We start from the raw sequence: 20,673 nt of genomic DNA on the forward strand, positions 1-20,673 counted from the left end.
TATACATGCAATTGTTCCGTGAATTTTTCAGCAATTACAGTACAGTTGCTTGTGAATTTTTAGTTTTCAGTAGCAGATGTCACACTACTGAAATATGACCACTTTAGAGGCAACACACACTAAACGCTGGAGGGACTCAGCAGGTCAGGCAGCATCTATGGAAATTAATATGCAGTCAACGTTCCAGGCTGAGATGCTTTTTCAGGACTTTATAGGCTATGTGTTGTCAGTGGAATTCGGCTCTCTCTAGTCAGTAGGAGATGACCTTTGACTTTTTCTTTTAAATCTTTGTCTTTCTGTTCTCTCTGCTCCTCTTTCTTCTTCATTTTCTGCCCTTGTAACACACTCATAAGCAACAAGTTTTATGCCTCGTTCTTGACTTCCGAAGAGCCTTTGGATCACAAAAGCCTCAGGATCAAGAAAATCAATTCACAATCCCCATGGAAGGGTGAAGGGAAGTTGGAGTGAAAGAAAATTCTGGAACAGCAATGTACTAGCATTCTCTTTGAAGGCTGTACACGCCCTTCAGATACTAAACTGAACTATAATGCAAAACAAATGTTGACAAATAAGGGGACACACATTACAAGTGATTACATTAAGAGGAAATTGCAATTAACTGTCATCAGAACGAGGTTTAATATCACTGGCACATGACATTTGTTGATTTGTGGTAGCAGTACATTGCAATACACAATAAACTATAAATTTCAAGAGTAAAAAGTAAAATAGTGCAAAAACAGAGCACAAAACTGATCATAATGGGTAAGGTGTAAAGAAAGGAAGCTCAGACTGGGAGTCTGGTCAGCTCCTTGATGTAAATGTGTTAAAAAAATTATGGCAATTTAAAAACAGAAATGCAATCAAATCTTTACATTAAATATTTTTTGAACTTTGAGCCTTGTTTTCAAAAATGCTTTAGAAGTTTAAATCAGCACAAAATGCTGGAGGAACTCAGCAGCTATAGAAAGAAGTATATAGTCAACAATTCACGTAGAGACCCTTGATTAGGACTGGGAAGAAAGAGAAGTAATCAGTAGGTGAGGAGGTGATGGATGAAACCAGGGGGAGGGGTGAATTAAAGAGCTGGTAAGTTGATTGAACTTCCCAGTTTTTTACTTCACCCCCTTTTCCATTCCCTATTCCTGTTTCCCTCTCTTATCTTCTCCTTACCTACCCATCACCTCCGTCTGGTACTCCTCCTCCTTCCCTTTCTTCCATGGTCTTCCACCCTCTCCTATTAGATACCCCCTTCTCCAGCCCTTCATCTCTTTCACCAATCGATTCCCCAGCTCTAGCACCCCCCCCCTCCCGGTTTCACCAATCACCTAGCCCCTTGTACTTCTTCCTCCTCTCCCCCCACCTTCTTACTCTGGCTTCTCCTCTTTTTCCAGTCCTGATGAAGGGCCTGAAACATTAACTGTTTACAAAAGACACTGCCTGACCTGCCGAGTTCCTCCAGCATTTTGTATGTGTTGCTTTGGATTTCCAGCATCTGCAGATTTTCTCATGTTTTTTTTAAATTTAGATGCTTCAGTTTCAAAAGGTTTAAAGTCACAAGAACTGATTAAATTGGCTTAAATTCATTGTAAAATGATGGTTTTAATGATCTGAAAGCTGCCAGGGTTTATTGCAGGGAAGCCTCAGGGCACCTCATCGCCATCTGAAAATCTTAGGTGGCAACAAGGAAACACACATCAGTGAGACTGATCAGTTGGTTGAGTGGTGTTGCAACAACCTTGCACTAAATGTCAGCAAAACCAAGGAACTCATTGTGGACTTCAGGAGAAGTTGAGGGAACACATGCCAGTTCTCATCAAGGGATCAGCAGTGGATAGGGTGAGCAGTTTCAGGTTCCTGGGTGTCAACATCTCTGAAGATCTAGTCTGGGCCCAACATATTGATAAAGTTACAAAGAGGGCATGCCAGCAGCTATACTTCACTAGGAGTTTGGGGAAATCTATTATGTCAAAAACTCCAGCAAATTTCTATAGTTGTTCAATGGAGAGCATTCCAACTGGTTAAGTCACCGTCTGGTATGGAGAAGCCACTGCAGAGGATTGGAAAAAGCTGCAGAGGGCTGTAACATCAGCCAGTCCCATTATGGACACTAGCCTCCCCACCACTCAGGACATCTTCAAAAGGTGATGCCTCAAACAGACAGCATCCATCACTAAGGTCCCCCAACACCCAGGCCACGACTTCGCATTACTACCAGACAGAAGGTACAGGAACCTGAAGTCACAGTGTTTCAGGAACAGCTTCTTCCCCTCTGCCATCAAATTTCTGAATGGAACACAAACACGATCTCACTACTCCTCTTTTGCACAAATTTTTAATTTCATAATTCATTATGTCTTGCACTGCATAATCACCACAAAACAACAAATTTTACAACATGTCAGCAATAATAAAACTGACTCTGATTCTAATCCAGGAATAATTCTGGACGTAAGGTATTGTACTGAGCTGAATAAGTGAGTAAAGAATTCCCCCTCATGCTCCCCTTAAACATTTCATCTTTAACCCTTAACCCACAACCTTTAGTTGTAGTCTCACCCAACTTCAATGGAAAAAGACTGCTTGCATTTACCTTATCTATACCCATCAATTTTGTACACATCTATCAAATCTCCCCCCATTCTCCCACACTCGAGAGAAGAAAGGCCCAACCTGTTCGACCTTTCCCCATTACTCAGATTCTCACATGCCAGCAACATGCTTGTAAATGCTCTCTGTAATTTGTATTTTTCAGAGAGTTAGGCACATACCTCCATTATAGGGCTGGATGCAAGAAACTTCTCCTCCACATTAGTTTCACTGGAAGATTCTCCCATGGTTGCAAAATAACGCATCATGCATTTGGCCGACATCGTTTTCCCTGCTCCTGATTCTCCACTGATTACAACTGATTGGTTCTTGTCATCCCTGTTAAAGTCCAAAGTACATTATCAAAGTATGTATACTTTATACAATCTTGAGGCTTGTCTCCTTACAGATAGCCCCAAAGCAAAGAAACACAATAGAACCCATTAAAAACAAAGACCGTCAAACACCCAATGTGCAGGAGAAAAAGACAAATTGTGCAAATGATAAAAACATGCAAAGAATTGAAGTTCATGAAAGTGAGTCCACAGCCTCGTAGCCAGTCATCACTGAGGTCAATTCAGGAGCACAATAGTTGCCAGCCACATCTCCAGTTTAGTGCAGAGATGAGTAAAAATCGTGGAGCAGCGAACTGAATCGGCCCGTCCTTTGCCTCTGGCCCTGACACCCTGACCTTTTCAATCCGGAAAAAATTCTATTGAATAATATCACTGGACAAAGTTTTTGCTTCCTGAATACATTTGCGTGCATCTTATGGATTTTGAGCTGCTGATCACGAAAATCACCATGAAATTTTCCTATAATATACCATTTCTTGTGTGATAATATACCATTTCTTGTGTTAATGCCTCTATGTGTTATTTCAATTCATAATTCAAATCAGAATAACTGATGCCAAGGTTAAGGAAGGCATTCTGTTGGTTTAACAGTCAAACAGGTCAAAGACAAGAAATTCAAAGAACTTCTAGTGGGACTGGAGAAAATTACATGGAAAGTAAAGGATGTTGTTGAAAATTTTCTTGGCAACTACAGAGCCAAACTACATGCAGCTGGTTGACAACATGCTTCAAACATACAAAACCATGAAGTGCAAAATATCACTAAAGATTCAATTTCTGTATTCCCATTTAGCTGCCCTCCCTGCAAATCTTGGCACTGTCAGTGACAAGTATGGTGAAAGTTTTCACCGGGACACTGCTGTCATGGAGAAACTATCAGGCAACTGGAATCCATCAATGCTGGCTGAAAGAAGCCTCAGACATGGAGTACAAACAAATATCAACAAAATATTTTTAACTTAGTTGAACAATTGCAAATAGTCAACAATGTTATGCAATTAAACACATTATATTTAATAAATTTAATTTCTTGTTTCTCCAAATTATTACGTGATACAAGTAGCCTGAAATTTTATTTGTGTACAGCTTCAAGTGGTCCATCGTAAACAAAAATTCTGAGGAAGCAACACTTCAAAAAATGTAATTGTTATCCAGTACATTCTGTTGAATAGAGATAGATAATTCATTTCCTATTCCACACTATGGACTTGCTGGCCATTACAGAAAACCTGGTTCACCGACTCCATTTACTATAGGGCCCATCAGAGAAGGCAAAGCCTCTCAAAAGCTACAAATATGAACAAATCAACAAGGTTTATCCCCACAATCAGCAGCCACTTAATGGCAGCGTAGCAGTTAGTGTGACTATTACACATTGAGGCAGAGATCAGAGTTCCATTACCATGTCCTCTATTAGCAAGTTTATCCCTTGTCTGCATGTAGGTTTGCTCCCACAATCCAGTGGTGTACCAGTTAGTAGGTTAGTTGGTCATTGATCAGCCTGGGGGTAAAGCAGTGGATTGCCGGGCAGTGCAGGTGCAGCTCAAAAGGCCAGAAGGGCCTGCCCCACACTATCTCGAAAATAAATAAACCCGTCCTTTCAGGGCAGCAAAGGGCAGTTCAGGATAAGATCTGATCAAGTGAAACATTTGCAATACCGCTCAGCTTGGCAATTAGAACCTAGAATTGTACAACATAGACCCATGATGAAGTACCAAACTAATCGAGTTACTGACACCTCATCCCTCCTGTCTGCTCATGGTCTATACCCCTTCCTCCCCTGCATATTCACTCTAAATACACTGATCACACCTGCCTCCACCACCCCTGGCAGTGTGGTCCAGGCACCCACCACTCTCTAAACTAATTTGACAGCCGGGGGGGGGGGGGGTAACTGGAGTGATAGGGCGGAGGTGACACAGTTCGTGTACAACTAGATGCAGTGTGTAGTGAGACTGGAGGACAAGCAGATGACGAGGCAAAATTGCATCAATGGGATGAGTTAAATTGTAACAGGGAGACAAAAATCAAAAAGGGTGATGAATACAGGACTGAAGGTGTTCTATTTGAATGCATGTAGTATACAGAATAAGGTAGATGATCTTGTAGCCCAGTCAGACATTGGCAGGTATGATGTTATGGGCATCTGAGTTGTGCCTGAAAGAAAATCATAGTTGGGAGCTTAATATCCAAGGATACACATGGTAACAGATAGAAAAAGCATAGCAAAAGAGCAATGTCACAATAGTCACGGTGGATTTCAATATACAGGTAGATTGGAAAATTCACGTTGGTGCCAGATCTCAAGAAAGGGAATTTGTAGAAAGCCTACAAGATGGCTTTTTAGAGCAGCTTGTCTTTGAGCCCACTAAGGGAATGACAATTCTGGATTGGGTGTTGTGTACTGACCCAGATTTGATTACGGAGCTTAAGGTAAAGGAACCTTTTAGGAGACAATGATCATAATAATGATGGAATTCACCATTAGTTTGAGAAGGAGAAGCTAACGTCAGATGTATCAGTATTACAGTGGAGTAGAGGGAAGTACAGAAGCACGCGAGGGGAGTTGGCCAAAATTGAATGGAAAGGAATACTAGCTGATTTGATGGCAGAACACCAATGGCTGGTGTTTTGGGAGGAAATTCAGAAGGCACAGGAAAGATACAATCCAAAGATTAAGTATTCTAAAAGGAGGTTGACGCAACCGCAGCTGACAAGAGAAGTCAATGACAGCATAAAAGCAACAAAGAGGGCATCTGATAGAGAAAATATTAATGATGAGGATTGGGAAGCTTTTAAAAACCAGAAGGCAACTATAAAAAGCCATAGAGAGAGAAGATGAAATATGAAGTTAAGCTAGCCCATAATATCAAACAGGATACCAAATGTTTTTCCCAGATATATAGAATAAAAGACAGAGGAGAGTGAATATCGAACTACTGGAAAATGACGTTGTAGAGACAGTAAAGTGGGACAAAAAAATGGCGGATGAACTTAATAAGTATTTTACATTAGTCTTCACTGTGGAGGACACTAGCAGTATGCCAGAAATGCAAGAGTGCCAGGGGACAGAAGTGAATGTCTTTGCTTTTAGTAAGGAGAAGGTGCTTGGGAAGCTGAAATGTCTGAAGGTAGAGAAGCCATCTAGACCAGATGGACTACAACCCAGGGTTCTGAAAGGGGTAGCTGAAGAGATTGTGGATGCATTAGTAATGATCGTTCAGGAATCACTAGATTCTGGAATGGTTCCGGAAGACTGGAAAATAGCAGATGTCACCACACTCTTCAAGAAGGGAGGGAGGCAGAAGAAAGAAAATTATAGGCTAATTAGCCTGACTTCAGAAGTTGTAAAGATGTTTGAGTTGATTATTAACAATGAGGTTTTGTGATGCTTGGGAGGCACATGACAAAATAGGCCGTAGACGGCACAGTTTCCTTACGGAGAAATCTTGCCTGACAAATCTGTAAGGAAATAACAAGCAGGATAGACAAAGGAGAGTTAATGGATGTTGTTTATATGGATGTTGTTTGTTTGGATATTCAGAAGGCCTTTGACAAGATGCCACATATGAGGCAGCTTAACATCATAAGAACCAATGGTATTAGAGGAAAAATACTAGCATGAGTAGAAAACTTGGCTGACTGGCAGAAGGCAAAGTGTGGGAATAAAGACGGCCTTTTCAGGTTGGCTGCTGGTGACTAGTGGTGTGCTGCAGGGGTTGGTATTGGGACCACTTCTTTTCACATTACATGTCAGTGATTTAGATGAAGGAATGATGGTTTTGTTGCAAAGTTTGTGGACAATATGAAAATAATGGGAGGGGCAGGTAGTGTTGAGGAAGCAGAGTGTCTGATGAACTTGGGTTGGGCAAGAAGTGGCAGATGGAATATAGTGTTGAGAAGTGTATGGTCATTCATTTTGGTACAAGGAATAAAGGCACAGACTACATATTTTTTTTTAAATTGAGAGAGAATTCAAAAAATCAGAGGTGCAAAGGAACTTGGAAGTCCTCATGCAGGATTCCCCAAGGGTTAACTTGTGGGTTTAGCCAGTGCTAAGGAAGACAAATGCAACGTTAGCGTTTACTTTGAGAGGACTAAATATAAAAGCAAGGATATAATGCTGAGGCTTTATAAGGCATTAGTCAAACTGCACTCGGAATATTATGAGCAGTTTGGGCCCTTATCCAAGAGAGGATGTGCTGGCATTTGACAGAGTCAAGAGTAGGTCCACGACTATGATCCCAAGAAAGAAAGGGTTAACGTATGAGGAGTGTTTGATGGCTCTAGGCCAGTACTTGCTGGAGTTTAGAAAAATAAGGTGGGGTGGGGGTGGGAAGAGAAAATCTTATTGAAACCTATTGAATATTGAAAGACATAGATACAGTGGACATGGAGAGGATGTTTCCAAGAGTAGGAGAGTCTAGGACCAGAGGGCACAGCCTCACAATAGAGGGATGCACATTTAGGACGGAGGTGAGGAGGAATTTATTTAGCCAATGGGCAGTGAATCTGGAATTCATTACCACAGTCCAAGTCATTGGGTATATTTAAAGTAGGTTCTTAATTAGTAAGGGCGTCAAAGGTTACAGAGAGAATGGCAAGAGTATGCAGTTGACATGATTAAATGGCGGAGCAGACTTGATGGGCCAAATAGCTTAATTCTACTCCTATATCTTATGGTCTAGCCTTCAATACCCCAGAGATGCCAAGCATAGTCTAACCAAGCTCCAAGAGCAGATGCCCTTTAAACCAGGCGGCCTTCCTGGTGAACCTCTCCAAAGCCTCTGCACCCTTCCTATAACAAGATCATGAGAATCACATTCAATATTCCGGATACAGTCTAACCAGAGTTTTATAGTTCAAACAGATGCTTTCTGTTCCCTATTTGCCTTACAGGACTCGTGTTGTGGGAAGTAGCCATTTCACCCATCAGAACAATGCTGGTTTCCAATAAAGAAACCCCACTGGTCCCACTTCTGCTTATTCTCTCACTTATACATCAACTCTCCTCTGATTCACTTGCTGCTTACCAGCACCAAGCAGCCATTTACACCAACCAATTACCAACACATCTTTAGCGCACACAAAATGCTGGAAGAACTCAGCAGGTCCGGCAGCATCTATGAACAGCAGAGATTCTCAACCTGCGGTCCACTGCTCCCTTGCTCATGGTGTTGGTATATTAAAAAAATGGTTGGGAACCCTTGATGTAGAGGGATAATGTCCCAAAGACATTTCAGGACAAGACATTTCAACATGTCTTTAGGACATGGAGGGAAACAAAGCAGCAAAGTGAAACCCATGTGGTCACAAAGAGGATGTGCAAACTCCACTCAGAAAGCACCCACAATCAGGATCAACTCCAGATAATTGGGGCTATGAGGTAGCAATTCTACCAGGGGAAATTCAGAGTGCCCAATCATTTTGGGATGTGACAGGTAGCCCGAGCAGCCAGGGTAAACTCACAGAGTCACAAAGAGCATGTGCAAACTCCACAAGGACAGAACCCACAGTCAGTGAACCCAGCTCACTGCAGTACGAGTGCAGCATCATTGTGCCTTCCCTTGGGTCATAGTCTCCATGGTAACCAGTGCTTTACCATTCAATTGGATATTTTACAATATCTAGATTTACATCTAGCCACATTAGAGACTTTTTAAATATTAGCTTTATTTGTACATCGAAATATTGAAGGATATGTGCCCTCTGCATCAAAGACTCGGCCAGGATTGTGCTGGGGAAGCCCGCGAGTGGCACCACACTTCTGGCACTAAATACATGCCTACAATTCACTAACCCTAACCCATACATTTTTGGAATACGGGAGGAAACCAGAGCATCACGAGGAAGCTCACATAGGCATGAGGAGAAGGGACAAAATCCTTTGACAGACTAAACACAAGACATTCTGCAGACGCTGGAAATCTAGAGTAACAGAACCAAAATGCTGGAAGAACTCAGCATCTATGGAGAGGACTAATGAGTTAACATTTCAGTGAGTGTGTTTGTTGCTCCTTACAGACAGCGGTGGGAATTGAACCCCAGTGATTGTTGTAAAGTGACTGCACTAACCACTACTACCATGCCATACACTTACCTGGCCATCTGCCTGTATGCTTCCTCGGCAACTGCAAAGATATGGGGATCCATCTCTCCCACATCTTGCCCACTGTAAGCGTAAATAACATCATCACCATAAAGAGGGAGCTCATCATACGGGTTGATAGCTACCAGAACAATACCTTTGAAAGGAAAACAGTCAAAATTTAATTCAAAGTCTACATAAATTTTTTATCAAAGTACATACAAGTCGCCATATACAACCTTGAAATTCATTTTCTTGTGGGCATACTCAGTAAATCCAAAATAGAATAATAACCATAACAGAATCAGTGAAAGATTTCACCAACTTGGGTGTTCAACCAGACAGTAAAAGACAACAAACTGCACAAATACAATAATAATAATAATAAATAAGCAATAAATATCGAGGACATGAGATGAAGAGTCCTTGAAAATGAGTCCATAGGTTATGGGAACATTTCAATGATGGGACAAGTGAAGTTGAGTAAAGTTACCCCCTTTGGTTCAAAAGCCTGATAGTTGAAGAATAGTAACTATAACTGAACCTGATGGCGTGGGTCCGGAGGCTCCTTTACCTTCTTCCTGATGCCAGCAGCAAGAGAGCATGGACTAAATGGTGGTGGTCCCTGATAATGGATGCCACTTTTCTGCAACAACGTTTCGTGTAGATGTATTCAATGGTAAACCCATTTGAAGACATTCGCAGAGTAATTAATTTTGTGACAATTAATATCTGTTGGCTGACCCCACTGCCACTCACTCAAATCAAAAGCTCTCGCTGCCTCAGTAAAGCAGGCAGCATTGTCAATGACCCCACCCACCATGAATAACCTCTCTTCTCAGTCATTGGAGAGGTCTAGAAGAGGTTCATGAGAATCATTCCTGGAATGAAATGGTTAAAGTCTGAGAAGCATCTAATGGCTCTGAGCCCATACTCACTGGAGTTTACAAGTAGTGAGTGGTGGAGGTGGGGATCTCATTGAAACCTATTGAATATTGAAAGGTCTGGATAGAGTGGATGTGGGGAGGTTTCCTATTGTGGAGGAACATAGGACCAGAGGGCACAGCCTCAGAATAGAGAAACATCCATTTAGAACAGAGATGAGGAGGAATTTCTTTAACCTGAGGGGAGTGAATCTGTGGAATTCATTGTCACAGATAGCAGTGGAGGACAAGTCATTGAATATATTTAAAGAGGAGGTTGATAGGCTCTCTATTAGTCATGGTGTCAAAGGTTGCAGGGAGAATGGGGTTGAGAAGGATAATAAATCAGCTGTCAGCTGTGATGGAATAGCAGAGCAGACTCAATGGGCTGAATGGCCGGGCTCTGTCCTTATGTCTTATGGTTCCACCACCTGACAGCACATTCCAGATAACAGTTGAAGAGTTTTTCTTTACACATCTCCTTTCAGATTCCTTCTTCTCATTTTAAACCTATACCCTCTTGATGTTGACATCCCCGCCATGGGGAGGAAAAAAAGATTCCACCTTCCTACTCTGCCTATGCCCCTCAATTTTAGAGTAGATGAAAAGGTCGGCACAAAATTGTGCGCTGTAGGACTGTGCTGTGCTGTAGTGTTCTATGTTCTATCCCTCGTCTGTTCCTTAATCCTACCAAATCGATAGTGCATGCAGGAAAAGTAAACTCCTTTTGGTTTACTTACCACAGTATGTATAGATGCTGTTACATTCCAAAAATCTCACTTTCAAGTTGTGGAGCACTGCAGGTTCGTGCAGGTAGCTGAGTGCTGTCAAGTCATTTTCACCTATTAAAACATCAGGGTTTCGGAGAAATGGCAGCTCCCGAGTCTTCTGGTTTATCGGATACTCCATGTGCTGGAAGACAAAATAAATCTCCAGCGTGAACTTCTATCACCTACATTTCCCTCCCTGTGCATGACCACAAAACAAATATTTCTGCCAGCCATGGGCAGGTGGATGACCTCTTCAGAAAATTTCTTGCCACTTCTTCTAACACAACATTTCAAATCTGAAGGGAGGAATACTGGAAGAGCACAACACAGCCTGGTGATGCCGTGTGCAGATCATCACCACTGTGTGCCATAGAACATTGTTTTCCATGATTACCACAACAGGGTCCTCTTATCCCACCATCCCCTCACTCAGAAGTCAAATACTAGATGACTTTGCTTCTTGAGATAACCTTAAGCAAGCCATCATTGGGCTGTAACATTTAGCTGCCACATATTCATTGGAATTCATGGTCACAGGTGACAGTGGAGGCCAAGTCACTGGGTACATTTAAAGCACAGATTGACAGGCTCTTGGTTAGTCAGAGCATCAAAGGTCACGGGGAGAAGGGGGGAGAGTGGGGTTGAGAGAGATAATCAATCAGCCAAGATAGAATGGCAGAGCAGACTCAATGGGCTGAATGGCCTAGTTCTGCTACTACGTCTTATAAAACTAGGAGTCCCTAACATAATACACAGCTCTGAACTACAATCCTAGACAATATACTCAATAACTGAAAATCTAACATTACCTTATAACCATTTCCAATATAAAGTATAGGACAGCCTCAGACTAGACTCACAGGGATTTCTAACCTGGAGTCCACAGATGCCTTGGTTAATGGTAAAGGTCCATGACGTAAAACAGGTTGGGAACCCTTGGACTAGAGGGGCATCCATTTAAACCAAGATGAAGAGGGTAGTGAATCTGTGGAATTCATTGTCACAGTTGTGGAGGATAAGTCAATGGGTATAGTAATGAAGTAAAGAACTGAGTAGTTGATTGTGAGATGAGGTGAGAGAGGGACAAGGGGATGGGAAATGGTGAAGGAGAGCTGGAGTGGGGGATATTACCGGAAGTTTGAGAAATCGATGTTCATGCCATCAGGTTGGAGGCTACCCAAATGGAATATAAGGTGTTGTTCCTCCAACCCAAGTGTGGCCTCATCACGACAGTGGAAGAGGCCATCGATGGACATAGCAGAATAGGAATGGGAAGTGGAGTTAAAATGGGTGGCCATTGGGAGATCCCGCTTGTCCTGGCAGACAGAGTGTAAGTGGTCGGTAAAGTGGTTCCCAATCTATGTCGGGTCTCACTGATGTGCAGGAGGCCACACCGGGAGTACCAAACACAGTAAATGACAGTAGACTCATAGGTGAAGTGTCGCCTCACCTGGAAGGACTGTTTAGGGCCCTGGATGGTAGTGAGGGAGGAGATGTTGGGGCAGGTGTAGCACTTGTTCTGCTTGCAAGGATAAGTGCCAGGAGGAAGATCAGTGGGGAGGGACGAATGGACAAGGGAGTCACGTAGGGAGCAGTCTCTGCGGAAAACAGAAAGTGGGGGTGGGTGGGTTGGGAAAGATGCACTTGGTGGTGGATTCCCGTTGGAGGTGATGAAAGTTTCAGAAAATTATGTGCCAGACTGGACCTGGAGGCTGGTGGGGTGGTAGGTGAGGACAAGAGGAGCCCTATCCCTGGTAGAGTGGCAGGAGGATGGGGTAAGAGCAGATGTGTGTGAAATGGAAGAGATGTGGTTGAGGGCAGCGTTGATGGTGGAGGAGGGGAAGCTCCTTTCTTTGAAAAAAGAGGACATCTTCTTCATTCTAGAATGAAAAGCCTCATCCTGAGAGCAGATGCGGCAGAGAGACTTACTTTTTCCAGTGTGTAAATGCAAACCTGGTTCGCTCTTGCTGTCATGGTTAACGTTGCATTTTAGATTCAGCCATGGTATTTTAAATTAAAAATCTTTAACTTAGACTATGATCTTTTGCTCCCAATATTTCATATTCATTGTTCCAAGATTATTGTGAGAAACATTAATCTGCAACATTTATTCTGTAACCTTCTAAAAACTGAAGTTGCAAGATATTATGCATTGCTTAAACTTACAGTTCCATCTTCCAGTTTGAGATATAGGATACAATCCTCTTCCTTGTAATCTTTAGTTAGCTCAGCAGATTTCCATACATCCTCGGGGTCAGGAATCCACACTTTGGTTGACTGAAATGATAAACAAGCAAATATTATTAAGTTCTACCTTAAACACACCAATATGATTACAAAAAACACAAGCTAAAAATTCATTGGCCATTGGTAACACAAAACCTCACTTTCAAGGACTCTGCAACATGCTGTCAATATTATTTAGTATTTTTGTATTTGCACAGTTTGTCTTTTGCACATTAGTTGCTTGTCCAGTCTGATTGTGTGTAGTTTTGCATTGATTCGTGTTTCTTTGATCTACTATGAATGCCCGCAAGAAAACGAATCTCAGGGTTGTATGTAGTGACGTGTACTTTAATAAACTTACTTTCAACTTTTAAAAGCAGCTATATAGCGGTGTCATACGTTCTGTAAATACTGAAAATCCAGAGCAATACACACAAAATGCCAGAGGAACTCAGTAAATCAGGCAGCACCCAATGGAGAGGGATAAACAGTCGACATTTTGGGCCAAGACCCATCGACTAGCGAGACCAGCTGCTGCCTGACCTGCTGAACCTCTCCAGCACTTTGCATGCATTACAGCAGAGTCGTACGCTGCTTCCAGAGTTAACACACGGACTGCAGCAGGGTTAGTTTCAGGGTTCAGACACGCAAGACTGCAGACGCTGGAATCCAGGATGCACAGCACACTGGAGGAATGCAACAAGTCAGGCAGGATCTACAGCAGACAGTGGCTTTGAGTCCAGACCCTTTGAGGGATTCAATCCAAACGAAAGTTCAAGCAAAAAAAAAATCATCTGTTATTTCCCTCCATGGATCCTGCCTGACCTGCTGAGTTCCAACAGCTCCATCGGGGCAGCGTGGCAGTGCCGCCCCAAAGGAAACCCCTACAGATCCTCTGACTCTGTTGGTGATTGGTGCAAAATTATGCTTTTTTCTGTATGGAAATAACTCTGAAAATGCGTCGTTCGGATGGTTGATTGTTGGGTTGAGTTGTTCTCTGATCTTTGCAATCCATTTGCAAACATTGACGCTCTTAGTATTGGGACAAAACACTAGCAAATAGATTGCCAAGATCAGAGAACAACTCAACCAAACCATTTCACTAAGTTTTGATGCATATGTGCCAAATAAAGCTAATCTAGTTTAAGGTTTTTTTTAAATCAAACCGGGCTTCGGTGAGGTAAGTGGGTATATGGACTTCATTTTTGGTTTCTCTTTGCATTTTTTTTTTTTTGAGGACTAGGGACCATATTGGTAGGGTTAGTGTTTTGCTCTGGTGTCGGATATGGGAATCTTCCAGTCTCCCAGATGGCCACATCTGCGCCGGGTGCACCGAGATGCAGCTCCTCAGAGACCGTGTTAGGGATCTGGAGCTACAGCTCAAAGACCGACAGCTTATTAGGGAGAGTGAACAGGAGATAGAGAGGAGCTACTGCAGGAGTCCGATTATTGGGTGTTGGTCAGGGAAGCGAAAGGAAGAGCTCAGATAGTAGAGAACACCCCTGTAGCCATCCCCCTCAGTAATCGTTATCTCATTTTGGATGCTGTTGAGGGGGTGACCTGACAGAGGACGACCACAGTGATCGGGTCTCTGGCACTGAGCCTGGATCCGTGGTGCAGAAGGGAAAGCAGAAGATGAGGAATGCAGTAGTCATAGGGGATTCCATAGTGAGGGGAACAGACAGGAGGTTCTGTCAGCCTGATGGAGATACCCGCATGGTGTGTTGCCTCCCAGGTGCCAGGGTACGGGATGTCTCGTATCAGGTGCAGAGTATTCTGAAAGGAGAGGGTGAATAGCCAGAAGTCTTGATACACGTCGGTACATATGACATAGGTAGAAAAAGGGAGGAGGTCCTGAAGAGAGAATTCAGGGAGTTAGGTAGGAAGCTGAAAAGCAGGACCTCCGGGGTAGTAATCTCAGGACTGCTGCCTGTGCCACGTGCTAACAAGCACAAGAATAGCATGATCAGGCATATCAATGCGTGGCTGAGAGACTGGTGTAGGGAGCAGGGCTTCGGGTTCCTGGATCATTGGGGCCTCTTCTGGGGGAGGTACAACCTATACAAAAAGGACAGGTTACACCTGAACCCAAGGGGGTCCAATATCCTAGAAGGCACATTTAATAGAGCTGTTAGGGAGGGTTTAAACTAATTTGGCAAGGGGACGAGAACCAGAGTGATAGGGCTGAGGAAGAGGAAAAAAGAAATAAATTAGAGATAACAGAGATAATAGAAAGAACAGGCAGGAGATGAGGCTTAATCACAGCCAGTGGCATGAGTTACAGGGCAATAGAGGCATGGTGCAGTTAAAACAAAAAGCAACAAATACTGGACTGAAAGTGTTGTATTTGAATGCACGCAGCATAAGGAATAAAATGGACGATCTTGAAATTCAGCTATAGATTGGCAAGTATGACGTTGTGGCCATCTCTGAAACTTGCCGAAAGGATGGCTGCCATTGGGAGCTGAACGTCCAAGAATATACAGTGTCGGAAAGATAGGTTAGTAGGCAGAGGGAGTAGTGTGGCTCTGTGTATAAGAAATAATATTAATCATTAGCAGGAGAGGACGTAGGATCGGAAGGTGTAGAGTCTCTATGGGTTGAGTTAAGAAATGGCAAGGGTAAAAGGACCCTAATGGCAGTTGTATACAGGTCCTCCAAAAAGCAGCTGAGATGTGGATTACAAATTACAGCAGGAGATAGAAAAGGCATGTCAGAAAGGCAATATCATGATAATCGTTGGGAATTTCAACATGAAAGAGGATTGGGAAAACCAGGTCAGTACTGGACCTCAAGAGAGAGAGTTTGTAGAATGTCTGAGGGATGGCTTTTTAGAACAGCTTGTTGTTGAGGCCACTAGGGGATCGATCGGCTGTGCTGGATTGGGTGTTGTGCAATGATCTAGAGGTGATAAGAGAGCTTAAGGTTAAGGAACCCTTAGGGAACAGTGATCACAATATGATCGAGTTCACATTGAAATTTGAGAGGGAAAAATAAAATCCAATGTGTCGGTATTTCAGTGGAATAAAGGAAGTTTCAACGGCATAAGAGGGGAACTGGCCAAAGTTGACTGGAAAGGGACATTTGCAGGAAAGACAGCAGAGCAGCAATGGCTGGAGTTTCTGTGAAAAATGAGGGAAGTGCAAGACAGATATATTCCAAATAAGAATAAATTTTGAAATGGAAGAAGGACACCACTGTGGCTGACAAGTGAAGTCAGAGCCAAAGTAAAAGCAAAAGAGAGGGCATACAAGGAAGCCAAAGCTAGTGGGAAGATAGAGGATTGGAGAGCTTTTAAAAACTTGCAAAAGGAAACTAAGAAGGTCATTAGGAAGGAAAAGATGAATTATGAAAGGAAGCTGGCAACTAATATCAAAGAAGATACTAAAAGTTTTTTTAAGTATATAAAGGGTAAAAGAGAGTTGAGAGTAGATATAGGACCAATAGAAAATGACCCTGGAGATATTGTAATGAGAGACACGGAGTTGGCAGATGACAGAGGAACTGAATGCGTATTTTGCATCAGACTTCACAGTGGAAGACATCTGCAGTATACTGGACATTCAAGAGTATCAGGGAACTGAAGTTTGTGCAGTGAAAATTACGACTGAGAAGATACTCAGGAAGCTTAATGGTCTGAGGGTGGATAAATCTCCTGAACCCTCGGGTTCTGAAGGAAGTAACTGGAGAGATTGCGGCGACATTAACGATGATCTTTCAGGAATCGATAGATTCTGGCATTGTACCGGATGACTGGAAAATTGCAAATGTTACTCCGCTATTTAAGAAGGGTGGGAGGCAGCAGAAAGGAAACTATAGACCTGTTAGCCTGACACCAGTGGTTGGGAAGTCGTTGGAATCAATTGCTAGGGATGAGATTACAGATTACCTGGAGGCACATGACAAGATAGGCCAAAGCCAGCATGGTTTCCTGAAAGGAAAATCCTACCTGACAAACCTAGTGCAATTCTTTGAGGAAATTACAAGCAGGGCAGAAAAAGGAGATGCAGTAGACGTGGTGCACTTGGATTTTCAGAAGGCCTTTGACAAGGTGCCGCACACAAGGCTGCTTAGCAAGATAAGAGCCCATGGAATTACAGGGGAGTTACTAGCCTAGGTGGAGCATTGGCTGGGCAGCAGAAAACAGAGAGTGGGAATAAAAGGATCCTATTCTGGCTGGCTGCTGGTTACCAGCAGAGTTCCACAGGGGCCAGTGTTGGGACCACTGCTTTTTACAATGTATGTCAACGATTTGGACTAATGGATTTGTGGTTAAATTTGCCAATGATACAAAGATAGGTGGTAGAGCAGGTAGTGTTGAGGAAACAGAGAGCCTGCAGAGAGACTGAGATAGTTTAGGGGAATGGGCAAAGTAGTGACAAATGAAATACAATGTTGGAAAGTGTATGGTCATTCACTTTGTGGAAGAAATAAATGGGCAGACTATTATTTAGGTGGGAAGAGAATTCAAAATGCAGAGATGCAAAGGGACTTGGGAGTCCTTGTGCAGGATACCCTAAAGGTTAACCTCCAGGTTGAGTCGGTGGTGAAAAAGGCGAATGCAACATTGGCATTCATTTCTAGAGGTATAGAATATAAGAGCAGGGATGTGATGTTAAGTGAGTCATAAAGTATCATGTGCAGTTTTGGGCTCCTTATTTTAGAAAGGATATACTGACATTGGAGAGGGTTCAGAGAAGATTCACAAGGATGATTCCAGGAATGAAAGGGTTACCGTATGAGGAACGTCTGGCAGCTCTTGGGCTGTATTCCCTGGAGTTCAGGAGAATGAAGAGGGATCTCATAGAAACATTCCAAGTGTTAAAAGGCCTGAACAGATTAGATATGGCAAAGTTATTTCCCATGCTAGGGGATTCTAGGGACAAGAGGGCACGACTTCAGGATTGGGGGACATCCATTTAGAACTGGATTACTTTCATCAGAGGGTGGTAAATCTGTGGAATTTGTCACCATGAGCAGCTGTGGAGGCCAAGTCATTGGGTGTATTTAACGCAGAGGTAGACAGGTTCTTGATCAGCCAGGGCATCAAAGGGTATGGGGTGAAGACAGGGGAGTGAGGATGACTGGAAGAATTGGATCAGCCCATGATTGAATGGTGGAGCAGACTCGATGGGCTGAATGGCCTACTTCTGCTCCTATATCTTATGGTCTAAACTACATACATGTCACTATACACAAACTCAAGATTCACTTTCTTGCTGACATACATAGCAAATCCAAGAAACACAATAGAATCAATGAAAAACAAACTCAACAGGTTGGATAAACAACCCCAATGCAAAAGAAAACACACTGGAACTACAAGAATAAATAAATAAATAAGCAGGAAGTGAGAACATAAGATGAAAATTCCTTGAAAGTGAGTCCACAGGTTCTGGAAACAGTTCAGTGATGGGGCGAGTGAAGTTATTCCCTCTGGTTCAAAATCCTGATGACTGTTCCCGAATCTGGTGGTGCCCCTGTACCTCCTTCCTGATGGCAGCAGTGAGAAAGGAGCGTGGCCTGGGTGGTGGGGGCCCTGGTGATGAAGCTGCTTTCCTGCAACAGTGCTTCATGTAGCTGTGGTCAATGGTGGGAGGACTTTACCCATAATGGTTCTAGATTGCCTCACTAAAGTCCTTTAACATCTGCCGGACGATGCTGATGATGTTCTACGAGCCTGTGGTGGCCAGTGCTATCATATTTGCTGTTGTGTGCTGGGGCAGCAGGCTGAGGGTAGCAGACACCAACAGAATCAACAAACCCATCCATAAGGCCAGTGATGTTGTGGGGATGGAACTGGACTCTCTCACGGTGGTGCCTGAAAAGAGGATGCTGTCTAAGTTGCATGCCATCTCGGACAATGTCTCCCATCCACTACATAATATACTGGGTGGGCACAGGAGTACATTCAGCCAGAGACTCATTCCACCGAGATGCAGCACAGAGTGTCATAGGAAGTCATTCCTGTCTGTGGCCATCAAACTTTACAACTCCTCCTTAGAGGGTCAGACACCCGGAGCCAATACGCTGGTCCTGGACTTATTTCATAATTTACTAGCATAACTTACATATTACTATTTTAACTATTTATGGTTCTATTACTATTTATTATTCATGGTGCAACTGTAACGAAAACCAATTTCCCCTGGGATCAATAAAGTATGACTATGACTATGACTAAAGGAAACATCCTCTCTACGTCCAGGCCTTTCAAAAGGTTTCAATGAGATCATTCTCATGAACCTCCTCTGGACCCTCTCCAAAACCTTCCTTAGATAAAGGGCCCAAAACTGCTCACAATACTCCAGGTGCAGTTCAACAATGTCTTAGAAAACCTCAGGATTACATCATTGTTCTAAAATTCTAAATGAATGTTAACATTGCATTTGCCTTCCACACCACTGACTCAACCTGCAAGTTAACCTTTAAGGAATCCTGCATGATGACTCCCAGGTCCCTTTGCACCTCTGATTAATGATTTCCCCTCCCCCCCCCCCCCCCCCCATTTAGAAAGCAACTTTAGAAAACAGCCTTCTGGAATAATTTTCCAATACATGTTTCCTTCAGCTAACAATTCCTTCTCTCAATGGTTGGCATAGCCCTAGACAAGACCCAATACATTCCTTCCATCTCACTCCTCACATTTTATTCTGCCCACTTTTGTATTCTGGCATCTTCCCCCTTCCTTTCCAGTCCTGAAGGGTCTCAGCCCGAAACATCAACTCGTAATCTCCTCCATAGATGCTGCCTGACCTGCTGAGTTCCTCCAGCATTTTGTGTGTTGCTTTGGATTCCCGGTGTCTACAGACATTCTCGTGTTTTCACCCCAGCATTCAGATTCAAATTGACCAACCAAATCAGAACTATGTACAAGTTAGAGTTGGAGGCCACTCAGCCCTTCAACTCTGCTTCACAATTCAGTAAGGTCAGAATCAAGTTTGTTATCAATGATATGTATCATGAAATTTGTTGGTTACAGCAGCAGTACAGTGCAAGATAAAAAATTACTACAAGTTACAATTAAAAAAACAATTAATAATACAAAGAGGAACAGTGAGATAGTGTTCATAATCTGTTCAGAAATCCGCGGGCAGAGGGGAAGAAGCTGATCCTAAAATGTTGAGTGTGCATCTCCAGGCTCCCTGATGGCCGTAAGGAGAAGAGGGCATGTCCCGCATGGGGAGGGTTCTTAAAGACGGATGCCAACTTCCCGAGGCAACTCCTTTTGAAGATGCCCTCGACATTGGGGAGGGTTTTTCCTGTGATGGAGCTGGCAGGGTTTACAAAGTTCTGCAGCCTCTTGCAACCTTGTGCCTTGGAGCCTCCACACCAGTCGGGTAATGCAACCAGTCAGGATACTCTCGAGAGTACGCAGAATACAGCACAGGAACAGGCCTTTCAGCTCACAACGTTGTGCCAAACTAATTACATTAGAAGTCAAATGGCCGCCTACACTAATCCCTTCTGCCTGCACAATGTCCTATCCTTCCATTTCCCTTCACATTTGTGTGCCTATCTAAGTGTCACTTAAAAGTTCTTAAAATTTCTGCATTTCACCACTGTGAAAAAAAAAGACATACACTGCACCTATGCCCCTCAATCTTGCAAACCTACAAGTCAGATCTCCCCTCAGCCACCACTCCAGAGAAAACAACCCTAGTTTGTCCAAACCTCGCATTATAGCACACGCCCTCTAATCCAGGCAACAACCTGGTAAA

At 43.1% G+C, this 20,673-nt stretch overlaps 1 protein-coding gene across 3 annotated transcripts in view; it reads right to left on the reverse strand.

The window, feature by feature from the left end:
- LOC140188342 (unconventional myosin-Vb-like) overlaps positions 1 to 20,673 on the reverse strand; it is a 166,976-nt gene that overhangs the window by 126,534 nt on the left and 19,769 nt on the right. For all 3 annotated transcript variants that reach the window (XM_072244508.1, XM_072244507.1, XM_072244506.1), the window contains exons 2-5: positions 12,893 to 13,003; positions 10,697 to 10,868; positions 9,046 to 9,190; positions 2,772 to 2,928 (exon numbers count right to left, since the gene is read on the reverse strand). In XM_072244508.1, the coding sequence (XP_072100609.1) occupies positions 2,772 to 2,928; positions 9,046 to 9,190; positions 10,697 to 10,868; positions 12,893 to 13,003 (585 nt within the window). The remainder of the gene's footprint in view (positions 1 to 2,771; positions 2,929 to 9,045; positions 9,191 to 10,696; positions 10,869 to 12,892; positions 13,004 to 20,673) is intronic.

Source organism: Mobula birostris, chromosome 26 (genome assembly GCF_030028105.1).
Source record: "Mobula birostris isolate sMobBir1 chromosome 26, sMobBir1.hap1, whole genome shotgun sequence".
Lineage (NCBI taxonomy): Eukaryota > Metazoa > Chordata > Chondrichthyes > Myliobatiformes > Myliobatidae > Mobula > Mobula birostris.